This window comes from Cetorhinus maximus, chromosome 34 (genome assembly GCF_964194155.1).
Source record: "Cetorhinus maximus chromosome 34, sCetMax3.hap1.1, whole genome shotgun sequence".
Classification (NCBI taxonomy): domain Eukaryota; kingdom Metazoa; phylum Chordata; class Chondrichthyes; order Lamniformes; family Cetorhinidae; genus Cetorhinus; species Cetorhinus maximus.
Genome location: NC_135912.1, coordinates 9,496,919 through 9,522,320, shown reverse-complemented (window position 1 = coordinate 9,522,320; position 25,402 = coordinate 9,496,919). Strand labels below are relative to the sequence as shown.

At 42.4% G+C, this 25,402-nt stretch overlaps 1 protein-coding gene across 2 annotated transcripts in view; it reads left to right on the top strand.

Moving 5' to 3' along the window:
- Nucleotides 1–25,402, top strand: part of LOC144671731 (misshapen-like kinase 1) — a 253,706-nt gene that overhangs the window by 95,734 nt on the left and 132,570 nt on the right. For both annotated transcript variants that reach the window (XM_078533739.1, XM_078533738.1), the window contains exon 3: nt 24,720–24,776. In XM_078533739.1, the coding sequence (XP_078389865.1) occupies nt 24,720–24,776 (57 nt within the window). The remainder of the gene's footprint in view (nt 1–24,719; nt 24,777–25,402) is intronic.

Below are 25,402 nucleotides of genomic sequence, written 5' to 3'. Positions count from 1 at the left end.
ATCCACATAAAAGGCTGTATTGTTGTTGATATCCCTTTGTGTTGCCCATGGATGAAACACACAGGATTTTCCGCCCTGGAATCAAAAACCCTTTCCCACGTTTCTCTTATGAACTGTGAATAAACTGTGAATTTTGACCCAGCCGTGTCGTCCAGCCTCACAGAGCATCTCTCCTGTTTGATGTTTATTAGGGAACTTGTACCATGAGTGTGTCTGTTAGGTTTGTTCTTTATCCTTGAAGTGTATAATGCAATTTACCTTTTCTACTTTTTACAAAGCTCAATTTTGCATCTCAAGAATAGTCTCTTGGTTTGTTCAGTCAAGTATCGGTAGGTAGATTTTTTCTTAAAACAATTTAATTTTCTGAGTTTATAACCATATGAAAATGCTAAACACAGGTGTATTTGGGCTTCCAGTCTAACAATGCCTCAAATTTAAAATTTAAAATATTAATTTTGAAAATTAAAAAAAAATTAAAAAATAAAAATATTTAGATCCTTCCATGGACTTGCTCCTCCCTATCACTGTAACCTCCCCTGAGAATTCTGCACTCCTCCAATTCAAGTCTCTGTGCATCCCCAGTTTCCATTACTCCACTAATGTTGGCCATGTCTTCAAAGGCCCAGGCCCTCTAGGTCACCTAGACCTCTCCTATAAAGATGCTCCTTAATACTGATCACCTTGAGCTTTTGGTCATGTGCCCCACTAACACCCTGGGACACGGTATCAAATATTGTCTGATAACCATCATGTGAAGTGCCTTGGGAAGTTTTTCCACATTAAAGTTATTATAAAATTTGCAAGTTGTTGTACACATCTTGCTCACATGACCTTTCTATCTTTGTTAACCTCTCTCTACTCTGGCTTTGACATGCTGCCTTAAATATAAGGGTTCATGCAGCCATCATTAATACATTTATTCTTACCATTGACTCAAGGTAAATGCTTACACAATTCAAACATAGAGATCCAGATCACTCCTATCATATAGAGGCGGAAGATGGATAAACCTGGGGCTGTACAGCTCCTGGCTTCATGTATGTATGGTATACAAAAATAAACTGGAAAATAAACCGTTGATGATATGTGCTTAATGTTTTTTTTTGTGTGGCTGACTCTCTGCTTTGTTTTACCAAACCCTTTTCCCTATCTTGTACTTTGACTTTCCTGTTTTATATTTACAAAATTAAAGAATCCCTAGAGTGTACTTTGCAATGATAGAAAATAGAGGTCAGATTGTTAGACTTTCGAAGCAATGGATTTTCTAAGAAAGACTGAACTATTGTTATTGAGGGAGGACTGTTTTAAAAAAAATGTTATCGTCGGGTAGGAACGCTGCACATGTTCTGGGCTGCAGTTCTGAGTTTCCGAAATTGTTTGAGATTGACAGTTGTTTCAAGTGTGTGATGGAGAAACATGGAACAGAGAAGAACATAATTAGCCGGTTGTGCTTCCATAGAGCAGGACCAAACACCCAAAATTGATCATCTTGAGTATTGCTGAAGAAAAGACAATGGTCCTGATGAGTGCAAGACTTTCAGCAATGCTCAAGTTCTGCATAACCAAACGACTATATGGGTAATCTTGTTATCATTCTGACTACAAGGTCCAGATGATGGTTCAGACGGCCACTGTGGTGAGCTCTGTCTATGCTTGGAAGGTTATGCTGATCGGCTGATAGGAAGAGGGGTAGGAGGAGGTTTGCATGGAGCAGAAACACCAGCATTGACCTGTTCACTGTGCTTTAAATTCTATGTAATATAATCCTGCATCTTCCAGTCTTGTTCTCAACCCAATATTTGCCCAACTGCATGTGAAACAGTCAGTAAACTGGAGTTTATTTGCTCGTACCCATCTCAGCCCTCGACTCTGAAATTACCTCCTGACTCTCTCTGCAACCCCTCTCCTTTTAAGGCTCTCCCTATTCTAGAAAGGGGGTAATGAGGAAACACAGAACTATAGGTCAGTTGACCTGATATCAGCAGTAGGGAAAATGGTATAATCTATTTTTAGTGCCATGATAGCAAGGCACTTAGAAAATCTTAAATGATTTGGCTCAGTCGGCATATTTCAGAAAGGAAAATCACACTTGACTAATCTACTCGAGCATTTTGCAGTTGTAACTCGCAGGGTGGATAAGGAGGAACCGGTGAGTGTCATGTATTTGGATTTTCAAAAAGCATTCGGTTAGGTGCCACATGAGGTTGTTATGTTAAGGCTCACAGGATTGGGGGAAATATATTAGCATAATTTGAGGATTGGTTAATGGGTGGAAAGCAGTAGATTTAAATACATTATTTTTGGGTTGGCAGACAGTAACTAGTAGGGTGTCACAAGGATCAGCACTTGGGTCTCAGCTCTTTACAACCTTTTTATTCATTGAATGGAATGTGGGAATTGCTGGCTAGGCCAGCATTTATTGCCCATCCCTAATTGAGAAGGTGGGGGTGAGCTGTCTTCTTGAACCGCTGCAATCCATGTGGTGTAGGTGTGTTAGGGAGGTGCCAGAGTGCTGTTAGGGAGGGAGATCCAGGATTTTGACCTAGCCACAGGCTGCATTGGAACAGCTAGGCTAGGGGTGCAGCAGTTCTGGAGCACAAGGAACAATGATATATTCCCAAGTCAGGATGGTGAGTGACTTGAGGGGGGATCTTCCAGGTGGTGGTGTTCCCATGCATCTGCTGCCCTTGTTCTTCTAGAGGTCATGGGTTTGGAAGGTGCTTTCGAAGGAGCCTTGGTGAGTTCCTGCAGTGCATCTTGCAGATGGTACACACTGTTGCCACTGTGTATTGGTGATTGGGGGGCAGTGAGTGTTTATGGATGTGGTGCCAATCAAGCAGGCTGCTTTGTCCTGGATGGTGTCAAGCTTCTTGAGTGTTGTTGGAGCTGCATTCATCCAGGCAAGTGGAGAGTATTCCATCACATTCCTCACTTGTAGATGGTGGACAGGCTTTGGGGAGTCAGGAAGTGAGTAACTTGCGGCAGGATTTGTAGCTTCTGACCTGTGCTTGTAGCCACAGTATTTATGTGACTGGTCCTGTTCAGTTTCTGATCAATGGTAACTCCCAGGATGTTGATAGTGGGGGATTCAGCGATGGTAATGCCATTGATTGTCAAGGGGTGATGGTTAGATTCTCTCTTGTTGGAAATGTTGATTTCTCGACGCATGTGTGGCACGCATGTTACTTGCCACTTGTCAGCCCAAGCCTGGATGTTGTCCAGGCCTTGCTGCATTTGGACGTGGACTGCTTCAGTACCTGAGGAGTCGTGAATGGTGCTGAACATTGTGCAATCATCAGCAAACATCCCCACTTCTGACCTTATGATGGAAGGATTGCTGTTGATGAAGAAGCTGAAGATGGTTGAGCTGAGGGCACTACCCTGAGGAACTCCTGGAGCTGAGATGACTGAGCTCCAACAATCACAACCATCTTCCTTTGCACTAGGCATGACTCTAACCAGAGGAGAGTTTTCTCCCTGATTCCCATAGATTCCAGGTTTATTAGGGCTCCTTGAAGCCACCCTGGGTCAAATGCTGCCTTGATGTCAAGGGCAGTCATTCTCCCCTTTCCTCTGGAGTTCAGCTCTTTAGTCCATGTTTGAACCAAGGCTGTAATGAGGCAGGAGCTGAGTGATCCTGGTGGAACCCTAACTGAGCGTCAGTGAGCAGGTTATTTCTAAGCGCTCTGGATGACCCCTTCCATCACTTTACTGATGATAGAGAGTAGACTGATGGGACGGTGATTGGCCAGGTTATATTTGTCCTGCTTTTTTGTGGACAGGACATACATGAGCAATTTTCCATAGAGCCGGGGAGATGCTAGTGTTGTAGCTGTACTGGAACAGCTTGGCCAGGGGTGCAGCAAGTTCTGGAGCACAAGTCTTCAGTACTGTTGCTGGAATTTTGTCGGGAACTATAGCCTTTGTAGTATCCAGTGCCTTCAGCCGTTTCTTGATATCACGTGGAGTGAATCGAATTGGCTGAAGACTGGCATCTGTAATGCTGGCGACCCCCGGAGGAGGCTAAGATGACTTGGAGAAGGGGACTGGGTGTAACGAACCAGAGTTTAGGAGGGAAAGTGAGCTGTGGGGAGGATGAAAAGGGATCTAGACCAGTTAAATGAGCGAGCATGAATATGGCAGATGAAATATAATGTGGAGAAGTTTGCAGTTATCCACATCAGAAAAGTAGAATAGCAGGATTTTTTTTCTAATGTTGAGGGATGAGGAAATGTTGGTATTCAGAGCGAGCTGGAAACCTTTTTACATAGGCCACAGCAAGCTAACATTCAGGTGCAACAAGTAATTAAGAAAGCAAGCGGTATGTTAGCCTTTATTATAAAGAGATTGGAGCATGAGTAAAAAAAATTCATAGCAATGATATAGGGCCTTGTGACCACACCAGACCACCGTAATCAGTTTTGGTCTCCTTACCTAAGGAAGGATATATTTGCCTGAAAGTGAGTGCAACTAAGGTTCACCAAAATGATTCCTATGGGATTATCCTATGAGGAGAGATGTGGTAGACTAGGCTTATATTCCTTAGAGTTCAGAAGAATGGGAGGTGATTTTAAAACACAAAATTCGTAAGGGGTTTGACAGGACAGATGCTGGGAGGATATTTTCCCTGGTTGCAGAAATTTAGAACTAGGGTCACAGTTTCAGAATAAGGGATCAGCCATTCAAGACTGAGATGAGGAGGAGTTTCTTAACTCAAAAGGCTGTGCATCTTTGGAATTTTCCACCCGATAGAGCTGTGAATACTGAGCCATTGAGTATGTTCAAGACTGAGATCAATGGCTTTTTGGGCACTCAGTGAATCATGGGATGTGGGGATGGCGCAGGAGGGTGGAACTGAGATAGAAGTCAGACATGATCTCATGAATGGTAAGAGCAGGCTAGAAGGGCAAATGACCCTCTTATTTCTTGTGTTCTCCAGAAAATGTCACTTTGCGACCAAGCTTTTTGGCATCCTACCATCTCCTTTGTTTGGCTCACGATCAATTTTTGCCTGATTGTACTCCTGTGAAGTACCTTGAGACATTTTATTGCAGGTGTTAAAAGTGTTTTTCAGTTGCTCGTAGGAAAAAAGAAAAACTTTAAGCAGATTGTTTATTCTACATTGCTATAAGTCAGACATCGAGTCACTCGATTCTTGGGTCTGATTTGAAGAATGCCAGTTTTGGATTTGTGTCTTGTCACTCTATAATAACATTTCATTATGTTCAGGCTCTATCAGATGATTGATTTCATAGTCTTTCTGCAGCTCGGAGTTAATAAGAATGGGTTGTAGTTCTCACCTCTTGCCGAAGGTGCATTGACTTGATCGCGGACCTTTGAAAGTGCTGCTTTGTAATTAGTTATTCGAAGATCGGAGCAGATTGATTCTCCCTCCTGACTTTGTTTTCGTTTCTGGAAAAATATTTGGGTGCAGATCAACCAATGGATGTCGGTTACTATTTTTGTTGTCCTACATCATGGTGCACGAGTATGTTGTCCAATTTAGAGGCTTAAATCCAGTCAATGAAAATGTCTCATTGTTACCGTTGCCCAGTCAATCTGCCCAGGACTTGATATCGCTTCTATCCAAAGGCGACTGCGATACAGTACAAAGAGTTCTTATCACAAGATTGTATATGTGAAATGATAATAGAATTTGACTGCTATATATTGCGGATATTTTATGCATTCAGCCTAAGTTGTAAAAATATTCTGTGTTGTTTCCACCTGGTTTTGATCTTCCCGAATTAACTTGCCATTTGCCTAAGATTATTGCTTGAATTTAACCAGAGAAAATAAACTTTAATAAATAAAAACAGAGAATGCTGGAAATACTCAGCCGGCGTCTGTGGAGAAAGAAACAGAGTTAACATTTCAGGCTGATGACTTTCATGAGAACTGGGAAAAGTTAGCAATGCTAATAGGTTTTGAGCAAGGGGTGAGTGGGACAAGGACAAAGGAATTTCTGTGATAGGGTGGAAGACAGAAGAGATTGAGTGAAAGAAGGGTTGGTCTTCCAGGGCCAACAGGAATGGTGATGGGACAAGAAGAAAAACAAAGAAACAAAGATTCACTTAGAGCAAGCGTGCTGCCATCTGAAAACAAAAATAAGAGAAAAACCACAGCATGCATAGAAAAGGAAACAAAATGATGGTCAGAGATTATTGCACTGAAATTGTTGCATTCAATGTTGAGTCCGGAAGGCTGTAGAGTACAGATGAGTTGCTGTTCCCCAACTTACGTTGAGCTACTCTGCAACAGTGCAGCAGGCTGAGGACAGAGAAATGACCATGAGAGCAAAATGGAGAATTGAAATGGCAAGCCCCTGGAAGCTCAGGGTCATGCTTGCAGACTGAACGGAGGTGTTGTGCAAAAGGGTCATCCAGTCTGCATTTGGTCTCCCCCGTGTAGAGGAGACTGCAATGTAAAGGAACGGTAAATACAGTTAAAAATAAAGTACATTCTTGACATTACTAATGGCTGTCACAGGCTTCAAAAAGTGAAATGCAGTATCCTAACAGCAGAAGGAACTGAAACTGGAAGGAGAACACTTATTCCATGGTGATTATTAAAGGATGTTGACACCAAAACTTGAGTTTATTGTCCATAATTCACTGCCTGAATGTGTATTCTATATACAGGGTATACCATGTACATTTCTAAAGTATTAATTTGGATGTGATTTTCAGAGCATTTATTGCTATAGATATGGAATGTTATTGGACATGGCATGATGCTTAAATCATTTCTTCACTCTTTCACCATCTTTGATTCCTTGTCCTCAGCCAAACCTTTCCTCTCTCCTTTCTTCATTGTTCCCCCAGTTATCCATTCCCTTGAGTCTAAGCAGTGTAGACTTGAGTGCGTGCTAATGCATTAGTTTTGCTATCACAAGGTCTGGTTGTACCATATCAGGTGATTTTGGGCCCCGCTCTCCTATCCACAAACCACTCACTCCTCCACTCTCCTCTCCACAAGCCACTCGCTACTCCCTCTCCTCTCCACATGCCACTCGTTATTCCGCTCTCCTCTCCACATACCACCCGCCACTCTGCCCTGCTCTCCATACACCACTCCAGTCGTAACCTGGGATGTAAAGATATCCCAGGCTTCTTTTCTTCACTGCCTGTTGTCTCCTTTACACTCTCCTTTTCTCATGCTCCCTCTCCCCCTCAAATGCAAGGAACTCATGGATTTCTTGTCATTAAAGTTCAAGTCAGGTGTCTTCTTTTTTCGTGCCTATTTCCTTTTACAGTCCTAGCAGAATCCCTTTCACTTTCTAGTTTCTGTCCCATTTCTGCCCATGCTCCAAGACACACTGCTTTCTTGACCTGACCCTAATTAAGCTGCTGACCACTCAACTTCCCTCCTTCTGGTTCCCTCTCCTCAGACCCCGTCCCTGTTTTCTTTAAAAAAGCTTTCACCATGCCTTGCTCAAAAAAACCAGAGTCCCGTTCCTCTCAGGTCTGTGAATATCTTGTCGCCTTGCCATTCCAGTGCCATCTGTTCCCATGTCCCTATTCGAATCTTTCCTTCCCGCACAACTCGTGCTACAGCCCTAATGAAAGTTACACCCTGTTAGCCCGCGAGCATGGTGCAATGTCCTGCATTGTCCCCTTTGACACAGTCAATGACACTGCCCTCCTCCACTACCTCTCTGTTGTCCAGCTCACTGGGAGTGCTGTCCCTCGAATCCAGCCCTACCTACTCAATCATGAGCAGAGGACGGCCAACACCAAGGCCATCTCTCCCCCACCCACCATTGCAAGATTCTCCTTGGCGACATCATTCACAAACAAGGGCCTTGCATCCACATATGTGCTGATGACGCCCAGTTTACTTCGCCACTGCCTCTGAGTTACCAGATTGCTTGTCGACATCCAGCATTAGATGAGCCGCAATTTTCTACAACTAAACAATCGTAATACCAAAACCACCATCACCCTGCCTCCATCATAAAACTTTGTACCCTTGACATCGACTTTATCTCCCTCCTTAGACCGAAGCAGACACTCCATCTCTCCAACTGCTTCCACCTCTAACATAATTTCCCTGAGCCTGTTTGATGCTGAAAACCATGCACTTTGTCATCTCCAGAACCTGACTATTCCAATGGTGTCCTGGCTGGCCTCACATCCCCATCCTCCATGCACTTCAGCTCATCCAAAATTCTGCTCCTTGCATTCTGTCGTGGAGGTGGTTGTTCACCCTTCACTCATCTCCTCTCTGACTGACATGGGCTCCTGGTTCCCAAGACTGGAAATTAAAAATGTTCACAATCCGTTTGTGGCTTCATCCCTCCTAATTTATGCCATCGTACCTCCCTCTAATTCTAACCTATTGTGCAAACCTTCCCATTCACCTTGATGTTGACAGTCATGCCTTTAGCCATCTAGAGCCCACTCTGGTATCCCCTGCAATCCCCCTCGTTTCCCTGCTTTCCCCCCACGTTTATAATACTCCTTAAAACCCATCTCTTCAAGCAAACTTTGGGTTACCCTGTTAATAACTCCTCTTTTGGCTGATGTTGATTCTTTTCCTTTGTCTCCAAAGTGTCTTGCGAAATTGTTTATCTTAAGTTATAAATGCAAGTTGTTGACAATAGCACTGTACTTTATAATTTGAGGCTGTAATTTTGAGGCATTGCTGAGCTACTACAGCTGAATTCAAATCAGACCGGCCCCATTTTTGTGGTTGGAATTATGTACAGTGTCTAGTTATTTGTGGATTATAATGACCCTTCCATGTCAGAGTAAGTGTATGACAATTGAGTTAATGTAGGTGCGAACCTCTTGCAATAAATAGACTTGTATCATCTGTGCCATGACTATTTTATCATTGACATTTACACCGCATTCAGTATTGCATGAACTGTGTAGCTTTAAAGCCTTACAATATAGTGTTAGTGGGAGCCCAGGCTCTTATTGAAGGCACAATGGCATACACATCCAATAGAAAAAGTGGAATGTCGCCCTGTTCTTGCAAACCATGCTCTTGCTTTCACTTGTAACACGGCTCACCACCAACTCAAGGGCAATTAGGAATGGGCAATATATGCTGGCCTAGACAACAACACCCATATCCTGTGAAAGAATACAATTTTTTTAACGTTGCACAATCTTTTTAAACTCTCCAATCACTCTTCTGGCAATTTGACCTAAAGAAGTGCCCAATCTGAAATCGAGAGGATTACAATATTCTATTTTATACATGGAAATGTACTTTACAATCTGATTCCGCTGTATGTTTTATTTATACATTCATAGGATGTGGGTGTCACTGGCAAGGACAACATTTATTACCAGCCCCTAATTGCCTTCGAGAAGGTGGTGGTGAGCCACTGCCTTAAACCGTTGCAGCCCGTGTGGCGAAGATGCTCCTACAGTGCTGTCAGGAAGTTCAGGGTGAAGGAACAGTGATAAATTTTCAAGCCGGGATGGTGTGTGAGTTGAAGGGGAACTTGGAAATAGTGACATTCTTAAGCGTCTGCTGCCATGTCCTGCTATGTGAAGTCACAGATTTGGGAGGCATAGTAGAAAGCAGCCTTGGCTACAGTGCATCTTGTAGATGCATACTAAGTTGTGCTGATGATCGAGGGAGTGAATTTTAAGATGGTGAAAGGGTTGCTAATTAAGTAGAGTGCTTTGTCCTGGATGATGTTGGAGCTGCACTTATTCAGGATGGATCCATCACACTCCTGACATGTGCCTTTTAGATGGTGAAAAGGGTTTGAGTAGTCTAGAAGTGAGTTATTTGCTGCAGAATTCCCAGCCTCTGGCCTGCTGTTGGTGCTACAGTATTTATGTGGCTGGTCAGTGGTAACCCCCAGGATCCTTAATTTAATTTTGCCTTTATTGCAAGGAGGAGAGCGTATAAAAGTAGGAAAGTCTTGCGAGAACTGTGCAGGGCATTGGTGAGACTGCAGGAGAGTACTGCGCCCTATTTTGGACTCCTTATTTAAGGAGAGATATATTTGCATTAGAAGCAGTTCAGAGAAGGTTCACTCGGTTGATCCTTGAGATGAAGTGGTTGTCTTGCAAGGAAGGCTTCAGCAAGTTGGGCCTATATACTCATTGGAGTTTAGAGCAATGAGAGGTGATCTTATTGAAAAGTATAAGATTGTGAGGGGGGCTTGACAGTGTGGATGCTGAGAGGATGTTTCCCCTCATGGGGGAATCTAGAACTGGGGGCACAGTTTCAAAATAAGGAGTCTCCCATTTAAGACAGAGACGAGGAGGAATTTATTCTTTCAGGGTTTTAATCTTTGGAATTCTCTCCCCCAGAGACCGGTTGATGACTGGGTCATTGAGTATACTCAAGGCTGAGTTAAACAGGTTTTTAATTGATAAGGGAGCTGAGGGTTATGGGGGCAGCAGGAAAGTGGAGTTAAGGACATAATCAGACGAACCGTGATCTTATTGAATGGCGGAGCAGGCTCGAAGGGCCGAATGGCCTACTCCTGCTGATGTTTCTTAAGTTCTTATATCAATATAGGAAGGAAGAATGCAGCATATCCCAGACTGTTCGGTTATCCGATCTTCTGGCTCATACCCTATATTGTTATTATCCCTATTATTCATAGGAACATAAGTCTTAGGAGCAGGAGTAGGCCATTCGGCCCTTTGAGCCCGCTCCCCCATTCAGCTAGATCATGGCTGATCTGGCTATCGTTTCAATTCCACTTTCCTGCCCGGCCCCCAGAACCCTTGACTCCGTTTTTGACCAAAAATCTGTCTAACTCTGCCTTGAATAAATTCAATGACCCAGTTTCCACTGCTTTCTGGGGAAGAGGATTCCAAAGACGAACGATCCTCTCCCAATATCCATTTTAAATGGGAGACCTCTTATTCGTAAACTGTGCCCCCTCGTTCTCGCCTCCCCTACAGTGACGACATCCTCCCGGCATCTACCCTATCAAGTCCCCTCAGGGATCTTGTATGTTTCAATAAGATCACTTCTCATTCTTCTAAACTCCAATGGCTATAGGTCCAACCCTTTCTTCGTAGGCTAAGCTCTTCATCCCTGGAGTGAGCCAAGTGTTCTAACGCAATTCTATATTTTTTCAAATGAGGGGACCAAACCTGTATGCAGTGTTCCAGATGTGGTTACGCAAAGGCTCTGTATAGCTGCAGTAAAACTTCCCTACTTTTATATTCCATTCCCCTTGCAATAAACACCAACGTTCCATTTGCCATCCTAATCACTTGCTGTACCTCATGCTAATATTTTGTGATTCATGTCCCAGGACCCCCAGATCCCTCTGTACCTCAGAGTTCTAAAATCTCTCTCCATTTAAATAAAATACTGCTTTTCTATCCTTCCTGCCAAAGTGGACAAGTTCACATTTTCTCACATGATACTCCATCTGTCAAATTTTTGTCCATTCACTTAACCTGCCTGTATCCCTTTGCAGACCCTCTAACTCCTCTTCACAACTTACTTTCCGACCTATCTTCGCGCCTTCGAAAGATTTAGTTACCATACATTCAGCCCCTTTATTTGAATCATTGATGTAGATTGTAAATAGTCGAGGCCGCAGCACTGATCCCCGTGGCACTCCACTAGTTACAGCTTGCCAACTGAAAAAGACCCATTTACCCCTACTATGCTTCCTGTTGGCTAACCAATCTTTCATCCATGCTAATATGTCACTCACTACACCACGTAATCTTATCTTCTTATCTTTCATGTGGCACCTTATCAAATGCCTTTCAGAAATCCAAGTACACCATATCCACAGGTTCCCCTTTATCCACCTTGCTTGTTACTTCCTCAAAAAACTCTAATAAATTAGGTAAACACAACTTCCCTTTGACAAAGCCACATTGACTCTGCCTGATCAGATTATGATTTTCTAAGTATCCTGCTATAATTTAAGAATGGATTCTCGCAATTTCCGTATGACAGATGTTAGGTTAAGTGGCCTGTAGTTACCTGCTTTCTGACTCACTCCTTTCTTGAATAAAGGTGTTACATTAGTGATTTTCCAATCCACTGAGACCTTTCCAGAATCTAAGGAATTTTGGAAGATTATTACCAATGCATTCACTATCTCTGCAGCCACTTCTTTTAAGACCCTAGGATGCAGGCCATCTGGTCCTCGGGACTTGTCAACCTTTAGGTCTAATCGTAATCCTAGTACCTTTTCCCTGTTGATGGTGATTCTTTTAAGTTCCTCCCTCCCTTTCACCTTGTGAAGTTCAAGTATCTTTGGGAAGTTTTCTAGGTCTTCTACAGTGAAGTCAGACAGAAAATACCTGTTCAATTCGTCCGCCATTTCCTTGTTTCCATTATAAATTCCCCAGACTCACTATTTAGAGGACCAACACTAGCTTTAGTTCTTCTTTTCCTATTTAATTATTTGTAGAAGCTCTTATTACCTGTTTTTTATATTAATAGCTAGTTTTACATACAAATGCACAAATTAGAAGCATTCTGCCCCTCGAGCCTTCTCCGCCATTCAATGAGATCAAGGCTGATCTGATTGTGGCCCCAACTCCACATATCGCAATATTGATCAAGGAATCAATTACAGCAGTAAGGAGGGATGACACTTTAGAAGGCTCCTCAAATGAAGCCATATGGGTAGAACTGAAAAACAAAAAAGGAGCAATCACATTGCTGGGAGTGTAGTGTAGGTCCCCAAACACTCAGAGAAATGGAAGAGCAGATATGTAGGCAATTTCAGAGAAGTATGAAATTAATAGGTTTGTAATAATGGGGGATTTCAACTTCCCCAACATTAACTGGTTTAGTCATAGTGTGATAGGTTTAGAGGGACCGGAATTCTTAAAATGCATCCAGGAGAGCTTTTTAAGCCAGTACGTAGAAGTTCCTACAAGAGAGGGAGTGGTCCTGGACTTAATTTTAGGGAATGAAGCCGGGCAAGTGGTAGAGGTATCTGTGGGGAACCATTTTGCAGATAGTGATCATAACTCCATTAGATTCAAGGTTGTTATGGAAAAGGACAAGGATGGGCCAGAAATCAGAGTTCTAAATTGGGGGAAGGCCGAATTTAATAAGGTCAGATATGAATTGGCCAGAGTAGACTGGGAGCAGCTACTTTTAGGTAAATCTGCGTCAGAGCAGTGGGACTCATTCAAGAAGGAAATAGGGAGAGAGGCCGACATATTCCAGTAAAGACAAAGGGTGGGACCAACATATCCAGGGAACACTGGATGTCGAGGGATATACAGGATTGCATAAAGAGAAAAAGGGAAGCTAATGGTGGATACCGAGGGCTCAGAACAGCGGAAGCCCTCGAGGAGTATAGAATGTGTAGGGGGGAACTTAAAAAGGAAATTAGGAGAGCAAAAAGGGGGCATGAAAAAACATTGGCAGGTAAAATAAAGGAAAATCCAAAGTTATTTTACAAGTGCATTAAGAGTAAGAGGATAACTAAGGAAAGAGTAGGGCCCATTAAGGACCATAGTGGTAATTTGTGTGTGGAGCCGGAAGACATAGGTAAGGTTTTAAATGAATACTTTGTGTCGGTGTTCACAAGCGAGAGGGACGACATGGGTATGAAAATCAGGCAGAAGGACTGTGATATAACTAAAGAAATTAGCTTAGAAAGGGAGGAGGTTCTTAGTGGTCTGGCAGGTTTAAAAGTAGATAAACCTCCAGACCCGGATGAAATGTATCGCAGGCTGTTGAGTGAGGCAAGGGAGGAGATAGTAGGGGTGCTGGCAACAATTTTCAACACCTCTCTAGCCACAGGAGAGGTGCCAGAGGACTGGAGGACAGCCAATTTGGTACCATTATTCAAGAAGGGAGGAAGGGGTAAACCAGGGAACTACAGGCCAGTCAGTCTAACCTCAGCAGTGGGGAAACTATTGGAAGCAATTCTGAGGGACAGAATTAATCTGCACTTGGAGAGGCAGGAATTAATCAAGGACAGTCAGCATGGTTTTGTTAAGGGGAGGTCATGTCTGACCAATTTGATTGAATTTTTCGAAGAGGTGACCAGGTGTGTAGTTGAGGGCAATGTGTTTGACGTAGTCTACTTAGACCTCAGCAAGGCTTTTGATAAGGTCCCGCATGGGAGACTGATAACGAAGGTAAGAGCCCATGGGATCCAAGACAATTTGGCAAATTGGATCCAAAATTGGCTGAGTGGCAGGAAGCAGAGGGTGATGTTCGAGGGGTATTTTTGTGACTGGATGCCTGTGTTCAGTGAGGTTCCACAGGGGGTGGTGTTGGGTCCCTTGCTGTTTGTGGTACATATAAATGATTTAGACATGAATGTAGGAGGGTTGATCAGTAAGCTCACCGATGACACGAAAATTGGTGGGGTGGTAAATAGTGAGGAGGATAGCCTTAGATTGCAGGAGGATATAGATGCGCTGATCAATGGCAAATGGAATTTAATCCTGATTAGTGTGAGGTGATGCACTTGGGCAGGACAAACAAGGCACGGGAATACACGATGGATGGTAGGACTCTGGGAAGTACCGAGGATCAGAGGGACCTTGGTCTGCATGCCCACCGGTCCCTTAATGTAGCGGGTCAGGTAGATAAGGTGGTTAAGAAGGCATATGGGATACTTGCCTTTATTAGCTGAGGCATAGAATATAAGAGCAGGGAGGTTATGCTGGAAGTGTATAAAACACTGGTTAGGCCACAGTTAGAGTATTGAATGCAGTTCTGGAATCTGCATTATAGGAAGGATGTGATTGCACTAGAGAGAGTGCAGAGGAGATTTACCAGGATGTTGCCTGATCTGGAGAGTTTTAGTTATGAGGAGAGATTGGCTAGACTGGAGTTATTTTGCCTGGAGCAGAGGAGCTTGAGGGGGGGACATGATTGAGGTGTATAAAATTATGAGGGGCATAGATAGGGTAGACAGGAAGGAACGTTTCCCTTTGGTAGAGGGATCAATAACCAGGGGGCATAGATTTAAGTTAAGGGACAGGAGGTTTAGAGGGGATGTGAGGAAGAATTCTTTCACCCAGAGGGTGGTGGGAGTCTGGAACTCACTGCCGGAAAGAGTGGTAGAAGCAGAAACCCTCATAACTTTTAAGCAGCATTTGGATGTGCACTTGGAATGCCATGGCATACAAGGTTATGGGACTAGTGCTGGAAAATGGGATTAGAATAGTTAGGTACTTGTTTGACTAGCGTAGACTTGATGGGCTGAAGGGCCTTTTTCTGTGCTGTAGAGCTCTCTGACTCAATCACTGTAGGTAGAGTGCATTAGAATTTTTTGAATAGAGCATCCAAGAAGGGGGGTGAAATCTGGCACCTAGCTAGCAGAGACCAAGCAATATGTTTATATTACTAATAAAAGTGGCACTGTGAAAGGGTTTTTATTGTTAGAAGAGGCGGAGTTTAAAAGGGTTGGTGATATGATGAGAATTTACATTCAGTGAGCTGTGCTAGGTATAACACACAGCAGTTTTGTGTGTGCCGGGCCGAGGCAATGTAAGATCAAAGCAGCTGTAAGCCTACAACTGTCCCCACAGAAACCAAAGTGAAAGGAACCTCATTTTGAATTTCTAAGGTGAAATGCTTTGCGTGGTGTCTGCTGAAAGTTTATGGGTTGCTGTTGCCTTAATGGATATTAGTTGAGAATTTGTTAAAAGTTATGATAGTAATTTGTAGCCCTGTGTACATATTTAATTTGTTTAAATTAATAAATGTTTCATATATTTCGATATAAAGCCTCTCGAGAACTGGTGGTCTGATTCCTGAATTTAGAGCTGCACCTCAAACATACAAAAATAAAAATATAGGTTATGACTTGTTTAAAGTTACCCTCTGGGATTTTTAAATAACTCAGCTTTAACAACTGCTAGGCCATAACACCTGGGGACTTGTCAGCTTTTTAGTTCTAATAATTTTCTTAGTACCCTTTCCCTGGTGATTGTAATTGTTTTAATTTCCCCCCTCCCTTTCACCTCCTGATTCACAATTATTTCTAGGATGTGATTTGTATCCTCTACAATGAAGACAGAAGCAAAATATCTGTTTGATCTGTTTAATTTCCTTATTTCCCATTATTAATTTTCCATTCTCACTCTCTAGAGGACCAATACTCACTTCCTTTTTAAATACCTATAGAAACTTACTGTGTGTTTTTCAATTTCTAGCTAGCTTTCTCTCATGCTCTAATTTCTCCCTCCTTATTAACCTTTTAGCCATTCTTTGCTGTTCTTTATATTCTAGCCAATCTTCTGACCTGCCACTCATCTTTGTGGAATTATTCACAATTTCTTCCAATTTGATACTATCTTTTAACTTCCTGAATTAGCCTTGAATGGTGTGCCTTTCACTTCGTCCTTTTTTCTCATTGGAATGCATCTTTTCTGAGTATTCTGAAACATCTCCTTAAATGTCTGCTACTGCATCTCCACTGACCTATCCCTTAACCTAATACCCCAGTTCACTTCAGCCAGCTCTGTCTTCATGCCTTCATAATTGCCCTTCTTTAAGTTTAAAACACTAGTCTTAGATCCACTCCTCTCTCCCTTAATCTGAATGGGAAATTCAAGCATCTTATGATCACTGCTACCTGGGGGTTCCTTCACTATGAGGTCATTAATTGATCCTGTCTCATTGCACATGACCAGATCTAGCATAGAATCTCCCCCTTTCTCTCATACACTCTCCATATTTTAAAAAATTATTCTTTGCTAGTTCTTAAAATCTGACTAATCTTCTGACCTACCACAAGTTTTTGCAGATTTGTACAGTGTTTCTTTCAATTTGATACAATCTTCCTTTATTCGGCCATCAATGATGCATCCTTTTCAGAGTCTTTCTTTCTTACTGGGATAAATCTTTGCTGTGAGTTATTTAATATCTCCTTAAAAGTCTGCCACTGCATCTCTACTGTCCTACCTTTTAGTTTCCCAGTTCACTTTAGCTAGCTCTGCATTCATACTCTTCATACCCGTATAATTTATTTAGGGGGTTTAAAACACTAGCCTTAGACCCACACTTCACCCCTTCAAACTGAACATGAAATTCTATCATGTTATGATCACTGTCATTTAAAGGCTCATTTACCATGAGCTTATTGATTAGTCCTATCTCCTTGCTCTTTACCAGGTCTAGAATAGCCTGCTCCCGAGTTGGCTCAAGAATGTACTGCTGTAAGAAGTTGTCCTGCATACACCCTGAACTCACTTTCTAGGCTACCTTTGCCAATCTGATTCATCCAATCTACATGTAGATTAAAGTCATCCATGATTATTGTGGTCCCTTTCTTACACGCCCCATTTATTTCTTCCTGTATAATCTGTCCTAAGTGTAGCTACTGTAAACAACACCCACATGTGATCTCATCTTTTCAGTTTCTTATCTCTACCCAAACTGATTTTACATCTTAAACAAAAACAGAATTACCTGGAAAAACTCAGCAGGTCTGGCAGCATCGGTGGAGAAGAAAAGAGTCGACGTTTCGGGTTCACACGACCCTTCAACAGAACTGGATTTTACATCTTGCTATTTTGAGCTAAGGTCATCTCTCACTACGTACTAATGACATCCTTAATTAACAGAAATACCTCATCATCTTATCCTAGCTTCCTATCTATTTGAAATGTGAAATACCTTTCAATATTCAGGTTCCAGCCTTGGTCATCCTGCAGCCATGTCTCTGTATTGGCTATCAGGTCATACATATTTATTTCTATCTGTGCTAACAATTAATTCATATTGTTACAAATGCTGCACTTATTCAGATACAGAACCTTTAACTGTCTTTTGACCATTTTAGCAATCCCTAGTCTTATCTGCTGGCACACTCTTAAGTTTGTACTCTTTAACCCTTCCTATGGTTTTCATTAGCCAAATTGCTACCCTGCTTTAGTACCTCATTGTTTTCCTTGGATTTACCGCATCTCTCACATGATTCCTTCTCCCCACAATTCAATTTAAAGCCCCCCCAACGCTCTAGTTATACAACTCACCAGAACCCTAGTCCCAGCACAGTTCAGGTGAAGCCCAGCCCAATGGTACAGCCCAGACTTTCCCCAGTACTGGTACCTGTGCCCCATGAATCAAGTCCCATTTCTCCCACACCTGTCTTTGTGCCACGCTTTCACCTCTCTAACCTTATTTACCCTACGCCAATTTACTCATAATCCCTAAGCAGAACCTCTTTCCTAGTCCTATCTATGTCATTGGTACCAACATGCCATGACAACTGGATCCTCCCCCTCCCATTGCAAATTCCCCTCCAGCCCCGGCAGATTTCCAGAACCCTGGCACCGGGCAGGCAACACAGTTGTTTGGACTCACTCTTAGCTGCAGGAACAGTGTTAGCCCCTCTGATTATACCATCCCTTACTACCACTGCATTCCTATTAACTCCCCCCACTTGAATGGTTTCCCACAGTGACATGGTCAGTTTGCCCATCCGCCCTGCAGCCCCCGCTTTCGGCCCCACAAACTGCAAGAAGCTCGAACCAATTGGACAATTGCAAGGGCTGAGGCTCCTCCACTTCTAACTTCCCGATTCCCTTACCTGCCTCACTTGCCGTCACATCCTCCTGCCCCTGAACACTGATCAAATCAGAAGACCCTAACTTAAGAGGTGTGACCGCCTCCTGGAATAAAGTGTCCAGGTAACTTTCCCCCTACCTGAAACATCGCAGTGTCTGCAGCTTGGCCTCCAACTCGGTGACTCTGAGCTGAAGCCCCACAGGCCACTGACACTTAATCCAGACGTGTTTGCCCTGGTTCACACTGGTGTCCTGGAACTTCCATGTTCTGCAGCCGCAACACATCATGTGCCTTATCATCTTTATTAGGTGTTAACTGATTTTTAATTTTCATAATTAGTTTATAATTAATAAACCCTACCATTCCCAATGAGCTTTACTACTGCTAGTAAACCTTACTACTACTACTAATGAAATCTTACAGTTACTAAAGAATTACTCGTGTTTTGAAAGAGAAATGAGCAAAATACTCACCAACCAATCACCTGTTTCCGTCCTGCCTCACTGCACCAAATTCCCTTAAAACATCAAATTTCCAAGTTCTTACACTGTGACTAGCTGCACTCAGTGATGAGCTGCTGTCTTCGTGCTTGATCAATTTAATCAGATGATCAGATTGTTTTCCAAATACTTCAGCTATGTTGGTATTTCAGTGTGTAAGTGCTGAGTCAGAATGTGAAGGATTCAAAAATCACACTCAAGGCTGGAGCACATAATCCATATTGCTTTCCCAGTGCAGTACTGAGGGAGTGCTGCATTGTCAGTGGCATCATCCTTTGGATGCAATGATAAACCGAGACACATCTACCCCCTCAGGTGGATTGAAAGCCTTGGCACTATTAAAGAAGGAAAAGGGTCATTTTCCTTGGCATCTGGCCAATATTTATCCCTCAACCAAACATCACAAAAACAGTTTATCTAGTCATTATCACATTGCTGTTTGTGGGAGCTTGTTGTGTGCAAAATTGGCTGCTACATTTTTTACCTTACAACAATGACTACATTGGCTGTAAAGCGCTTTGGGGTGTCCTAAGGTGGCGAAAGGTGCTACATAAATGCAAAATCTTCTTTCTTTCAGTAATCATGATGTTATTTCATGTTATTTGATGCACAAAATCATTCCTTCTGCATTCTTGTTGCTAATTTCCTTCTTTGCAGTCACACACACAGCCACATTTACTGGAAAATGCACCACCCATTCAGGCATGTCACTGAACATGAGTTTGCATAAATCAGTTTGTATAACAGTAATAGGAAGACCAGTTCCCGATGGTGCATAACACAGCTTAATTTTGAAAATGTTTGAGATATCAAATCTGCTTGAATTATGAAGATAAGAATGCTCATTGTCATATTAGTCCTACTTTGCCTGTTTCATTTTATTACGTTTCCTGTCCTCTTGTCCCACTACCAGCTAGTTTATTTTTAATCTTACAAAATGAACTCAGTACATGCATTAGTTTGCCTTGTGAGTACATTCTGGAGGTACTGTAATCAGTGTTAGCAGCCTGATATTAAGATTGGTAAATCTCCAATCATGCTTGGAACAGCTATTACCTTCTAATTGTTCAGTACAGTAGAATTATTTTTAGTTTAACCAGCTTTGAATATACCAGCGACCTACTTTAAAACAAAAACACCCATTAATCTTGCACCCACGTACAATATACCCATGTTGTGGGCTGTTCCATGCACTCTTATTGAAGAAGAAGGCCGAGTCCCAGCAATAACCAATTTGATTTGAAGCACAAATTGTCATTCGTGTCTTGTATGTTTAAGGATCAGGTGTTAGAAAAGTAGCCTCACTACACTGCTCTGCCCCGTTGACTTCAAATTCAAGTCATCAGCCCCTGAGTGAAGGAGCAAGGAATGTGTGGCTTGGTGGGGACTGCTCACCAATTAGTTGGCATTGAGATTGACTTTCACTCTTACAGTACGGAGCAAGAAATTGGTTTCTGCATGATACTGTCACAGCCTTACCTGTGCGGCAGAAATGTATTTATGAGTCCCATTAAAACTGGTGACAGACAGGGACCCCACTAAAAATTGTTCTTCCTTGCAGTCTGTCTAAACTACTCTAAATTCTCTGTGTCCGCAGCCTGCAGGAGACCTGGACGATTGTCAATGCCCAAACAATATCAATGAGCTCACTGACGGCATCTGACCCTGAACTGTGCAGGTCTTTTTTGTGTAAACTGTTTAGGGTTGGAGCTGGCTTTCCCTAGCATAATTTTCTTCATTTCTCTTTAATTTTTTCCTTTTGTCCTAGGATGTGGGCCTATAGGTACCAGCAACCTGTTGGTACTTTGCCTACTTAACAAAATTGACTCCATTTCAAATGTGATCTATTGGGTTTGAAGTGCTTTGGGACTTACTGGGGACAAGATAAGACACATTACCCAAGTGCTAGTTTTCCTATTCATCCATTGCCCTTCCTTCAATTCTTTCAATTTCATCAGAATATTGGCCATTCCACCCATTAAGACTGTTGCTTTTATTCTTTCAAGTGATTTGGAAATCGCTGGCTGGGCCAGCATTCATTGCCCATCCCTAATTTCTCTTAAGGTGGTGGTGAGCCGCCACCTTGAACCACTGCAGTCTGTGTGGTATAGGTACGCCCACAGTGCTGTTAGGGAGGGAGTTCCAGAATTTTAACCCAGCAATAGTGAAGGAACAGCAATATATTTCCAAGCCAGGATTGTTTGTGGCTTGGAGGGGAACTCCCAGGGGGTGGTGTTCCCATGCATCTGCTGCCCTTGTCTTTCTAGGTGGTTTGGAAAATGCTGTCGGAGGGGCCTTGCTGAGTTGCCGTAGTGCATCTTGTAGATGACACACACTGCTGCCACTGTGCGTCGGTGGTAGAGGGAGTGGATGTTGGAGGCGATGGATGGGTTGCCAGTCAAGTGGGCTGCTTTGTTCTGGATAGTGTCAAGCCTCTTAAGTGTATTCCATCACTTGCCTGACTTGTGCCTTGTAGATGGCGGACAGGATTTGGGGAGTCAGGAGGTGAGTTACTTGCCACAGAAGTCCCAGCTTCTGACCTGCTCTTGTAGCACAGCATTTATCTGGCTGGCCCAGTTCAGTTTCTGGACAATGGTAACCCTCAGGGTATTGAGAATGTTGATAGTTCCACCGTTCAGTTTAATCATGGCTGATCTGCATCAACCTGCCCTAGTTCCGTCAGCCTCACTAAGCTTATGTAAAAAAAAAATCTATCAAACTCCATTTTGAAGTTTTAAATTGACCTCAGCCTCAGTCATGCCGAAGATGCTGTTCTTCATCTGGGAGTCTAAATGGTGAGTAGTAACAGGTTATTTGGCTACACAGGAGTGGTAGCGATCAGGAAATGACCCTTGCCCCATTGCTAACTAGCAAATGTGGATTTTACTACCAGTGTGTGATTACACTTCTGTACAGTTGTGAGATTCATTGTGTACGGTTACTGATTTAAGTTAGGGCATTAGCGCATTACTATGATGGGTAAAATGTTGCATTCTTTGATTAGCTGCATATGAAGGCCCATAAGACCTGTATGTGTCTCGGAGCCAGAGTTTGCCCATGTCTCCCTATGATAGCTTGTTGCAGCCTCATAACCGGTGCACTGTGATGAATTGGCCTACTTACTGTCTAACTTCTTCAATCCCTGTTAGTAAATAAGGTGCCCTTGTTCTAATAAAGATACCCAGCACAAATAATGTCTGCCAAATATTTCAAGTACTGGCATTATGTTAAGTGGCATTCTGGTTTTCTTAAACTTAGTCATATGCAGGTCACTGTCTGTACGGCATAAATTGGTGTCTTTCATGCATGTAAATTGACTGCTGTAAAAGTGTTAGGATGAGAGGATGCAGGAGGAAAGAGACTGGTCTCTGCTGAATGCTGAAGGCTCCTGATGCCACAATATCAATGGTTTCTAAGTGCTATGTGATAGGCCAGCCAGGACAGCATTGGAACAGTCAGGTTATGTAGATGACAAATGTATGTGATGGCATTCCCGTGGAGTTGCGATTCTTGTTCTTCTAGGTCGTGGAGCTTGAGAATTTGGGAGGTGTTGCCAAAGAAGCCTTGGCGGATTGCTGCACTGAATTTTGTGGATCATACAACATGCAGCCGCAATACGCTGATGTTGGAGTGAATAGCTGGTGGATAGGCTGCCAGTCAAGTGAAGTGCTTTATTCTGAATTCAGTCTCACGTCTTGAGTGTTGTAGGCGATATGACGGCAGTTGCTGGAGATTATTCTCCCTAATCCCTCGCGACTTCAGATTTTTTGTCATGTTCCCTTGGTGCCGCACAGTGGAATGCCGACTTGTCAAGGGCACTCACTCTAATCTCGCCTCTGGAATTCATTTGAGATATTTTTGGTGAACCAGGGACAAGATTAGAAATTGAAACAATCTTAAAAATAGCAATGTGAAAGATTTTTCAAACATTCAAGACCCTGAGTTGGGTGGTGCAATAAGTTGGGCGGACTGAATAATCTTTTTTTATAGAAGTGCACCATTAAGTATCTCATATTAGTACCATTATACTATTTTTTAAAAAAAAAGAACTAGATTTTGAAAGCTGTGTAATATTCTGTTTAAATTACTGTCCCTCCACTACTGTCTCCTGTAACCGCAATGCTTTACCGTAGTCTTATATTACTTGAAGCCCTTTCTCCTGACGTAAACCCATGTTTAGAAATTCAAAACCTATAATTGTACTGTTGAGGTTTATCACTACAGTTCATGAACTTACAATGAAAATTTCACACTTGTCCTCAAAATTCACAGAAGCCCCAGTCGTCGTATTGCTTGTATCTTCATTAAGTGAAATTCTTGCATATTAATTTGCAGCAGTTACTTTCATTTGGGCACACCTGATTGACATTTCTGGTTGGTTCTCCTCTGCTTGTCCCTTTTGAGCTGAAGTATCCCATTTACATGGTGTTTCTCTTTCCTGCATCTGCTGAATTGAAATCAGTGGACAGTTTGCTACTCCTAACTCGTCACTGTTCCAAGAACCCAAAACTGGAACTCCTTCCCACCCTCGGCCCTTTATTCCTCCTACAATCTTCAGACTTTTAAAAGGCAAGACTGTTGTCAGTTAATGACTGTCTCCATTTTAACCTTGGTACTTTCGCTGCACTTGGTGCCTTAGCTTCTCAAAGGGGAAATAAAAACTCTGACCTCCATGGCTATGATCCAGTGAAAGGTTTAATCCAACAACAGTGCAGGTTCCACAAGTAAGCAGTCTACTCTTGAGGTTTGATGATTAGTTGGGAGGAGGGAGAGGGAACGGAAGAGAGAGACATTCTTCATGTACTCTAATTTGCTCATGAAGATCAGACTTGTCATTTGTGGCAGCTCCCAAAATTTGAAAAGCAAAAATGAGTAGCAAAATTATATGTGACAGTTCCGTCAAAGTGTTCTGCATGGGCAGAATTGAAAAGGACTTACTTAATTTAGGAGCTATCATAAAATCAGCTGCAGTGGATGTGCTTTCATGTTTACATACTCTTATGTTTGAAAGCAGAAGGGGGGGATGGTGGTGGAGTGCACCCATCCTAGACCTTTTCTTGCTATTACAACTGAATAATTGTAATCTGTTAGGTGTGTGAATCTTAAACTGGCTTTTGTTCAAATAATATCCTGTGTTTGCCAGAGTAGCTATATTGAGCTAGTGAACTGGATTTGTGCGGATCTGGTTGGGTGATGAACTTTACACTCTGTGATAACTGCTTAACTGTGTTTGTGTAAATACAAGTATATGGCCGTGAAACTGTCCTCAAATTAAACCAGAATTATTTTCCGCCGACATACATTGATACCATTATTCCCAGTCAGAGTGAAGATGATTGGGTTTGATAATTCCCCAGTCAGTCTCGCTGAGTGACCGCTTTGCTGCAAGTGACTGGGATCAATTTTATCACCCAGGTTGTATTATGTAACTACTTTTCTCTTGCTGAAATTTGCTGGAGAGACCACCCTGCTTTTATTGGGAGATGTTGCTATCGTTTCAGTCGTGAGTTCTGTTTCTTTCTGTTCAGAAGAGACTCTTAGTGGTGTCATTGGACAGTTGTTTTCCAGTAGCTCTGTGTCCCATCCACATGTGCTCATGAGGTTCTCCCTCTGCATTAATCAGGTTATTGGTGACTGTTGGTAAACAATATAGGAAAAATGTTCCTTTTCACAGGGTAGGCTCAGCTCCTATAATGTACAGCTAGTTCATTCTAGAATGACGTTTTTGTAAAGCAGAAAAATTGATGTCTATTTTTTCCCTTCATCCAGGGTCGACATGTCAAAACGGGGCAGCTTGCAGCCATCAAAGTTATGGACGTCACTGAGGTATGGAGAGTCTTTGATTATGCCAATTAGATAAATAACGGTCTGTCATTTCTGTTATCTCTCCAAGCAGCTTTGGGCAAAACATTTTTGAATTTTGCTGCATACTGAGTGTGATATTTATTTTTAAATTTCTTTGAACGTTTTTGAGGAACATTTTTAAAAACATTATAATGGGAATTGCTAGATGATAACAGGGTAAGGTCCATCATATTTACTTGTACTGTATCCCAAAGTCATATTTTATGAAAGAAACCTATCATCTTGCGTTTGAATGAATCAATACTACCTGGGAATCTGTTCCAAAAACTGACCACTCAGCCACTGAAATAAATAATGTTTCTGCAGATCAGTTTTGAATATTCCCCCCTTCTGCTGTCCTGGACAAGGTGTGGTGAAATAGCTTATCTTCGGAGACATAATCTAGTCCCTTTACCATCCAAAAAAGAGCAATTATGCTCCCTTTCAACCTTCTTGTTCTTAGACTCAGAATCAGACATCTCAGAAGGAGGCCGTTCAGCCCTTCGTGCTTGTGTCAGCTCTTTGAACAAGCTATCCAATTTGTCTCACTCCACTGCTCTTTCCCCATAGACCTGCAATTTCTTTCCCTTCAAGTATTTATCCAATTT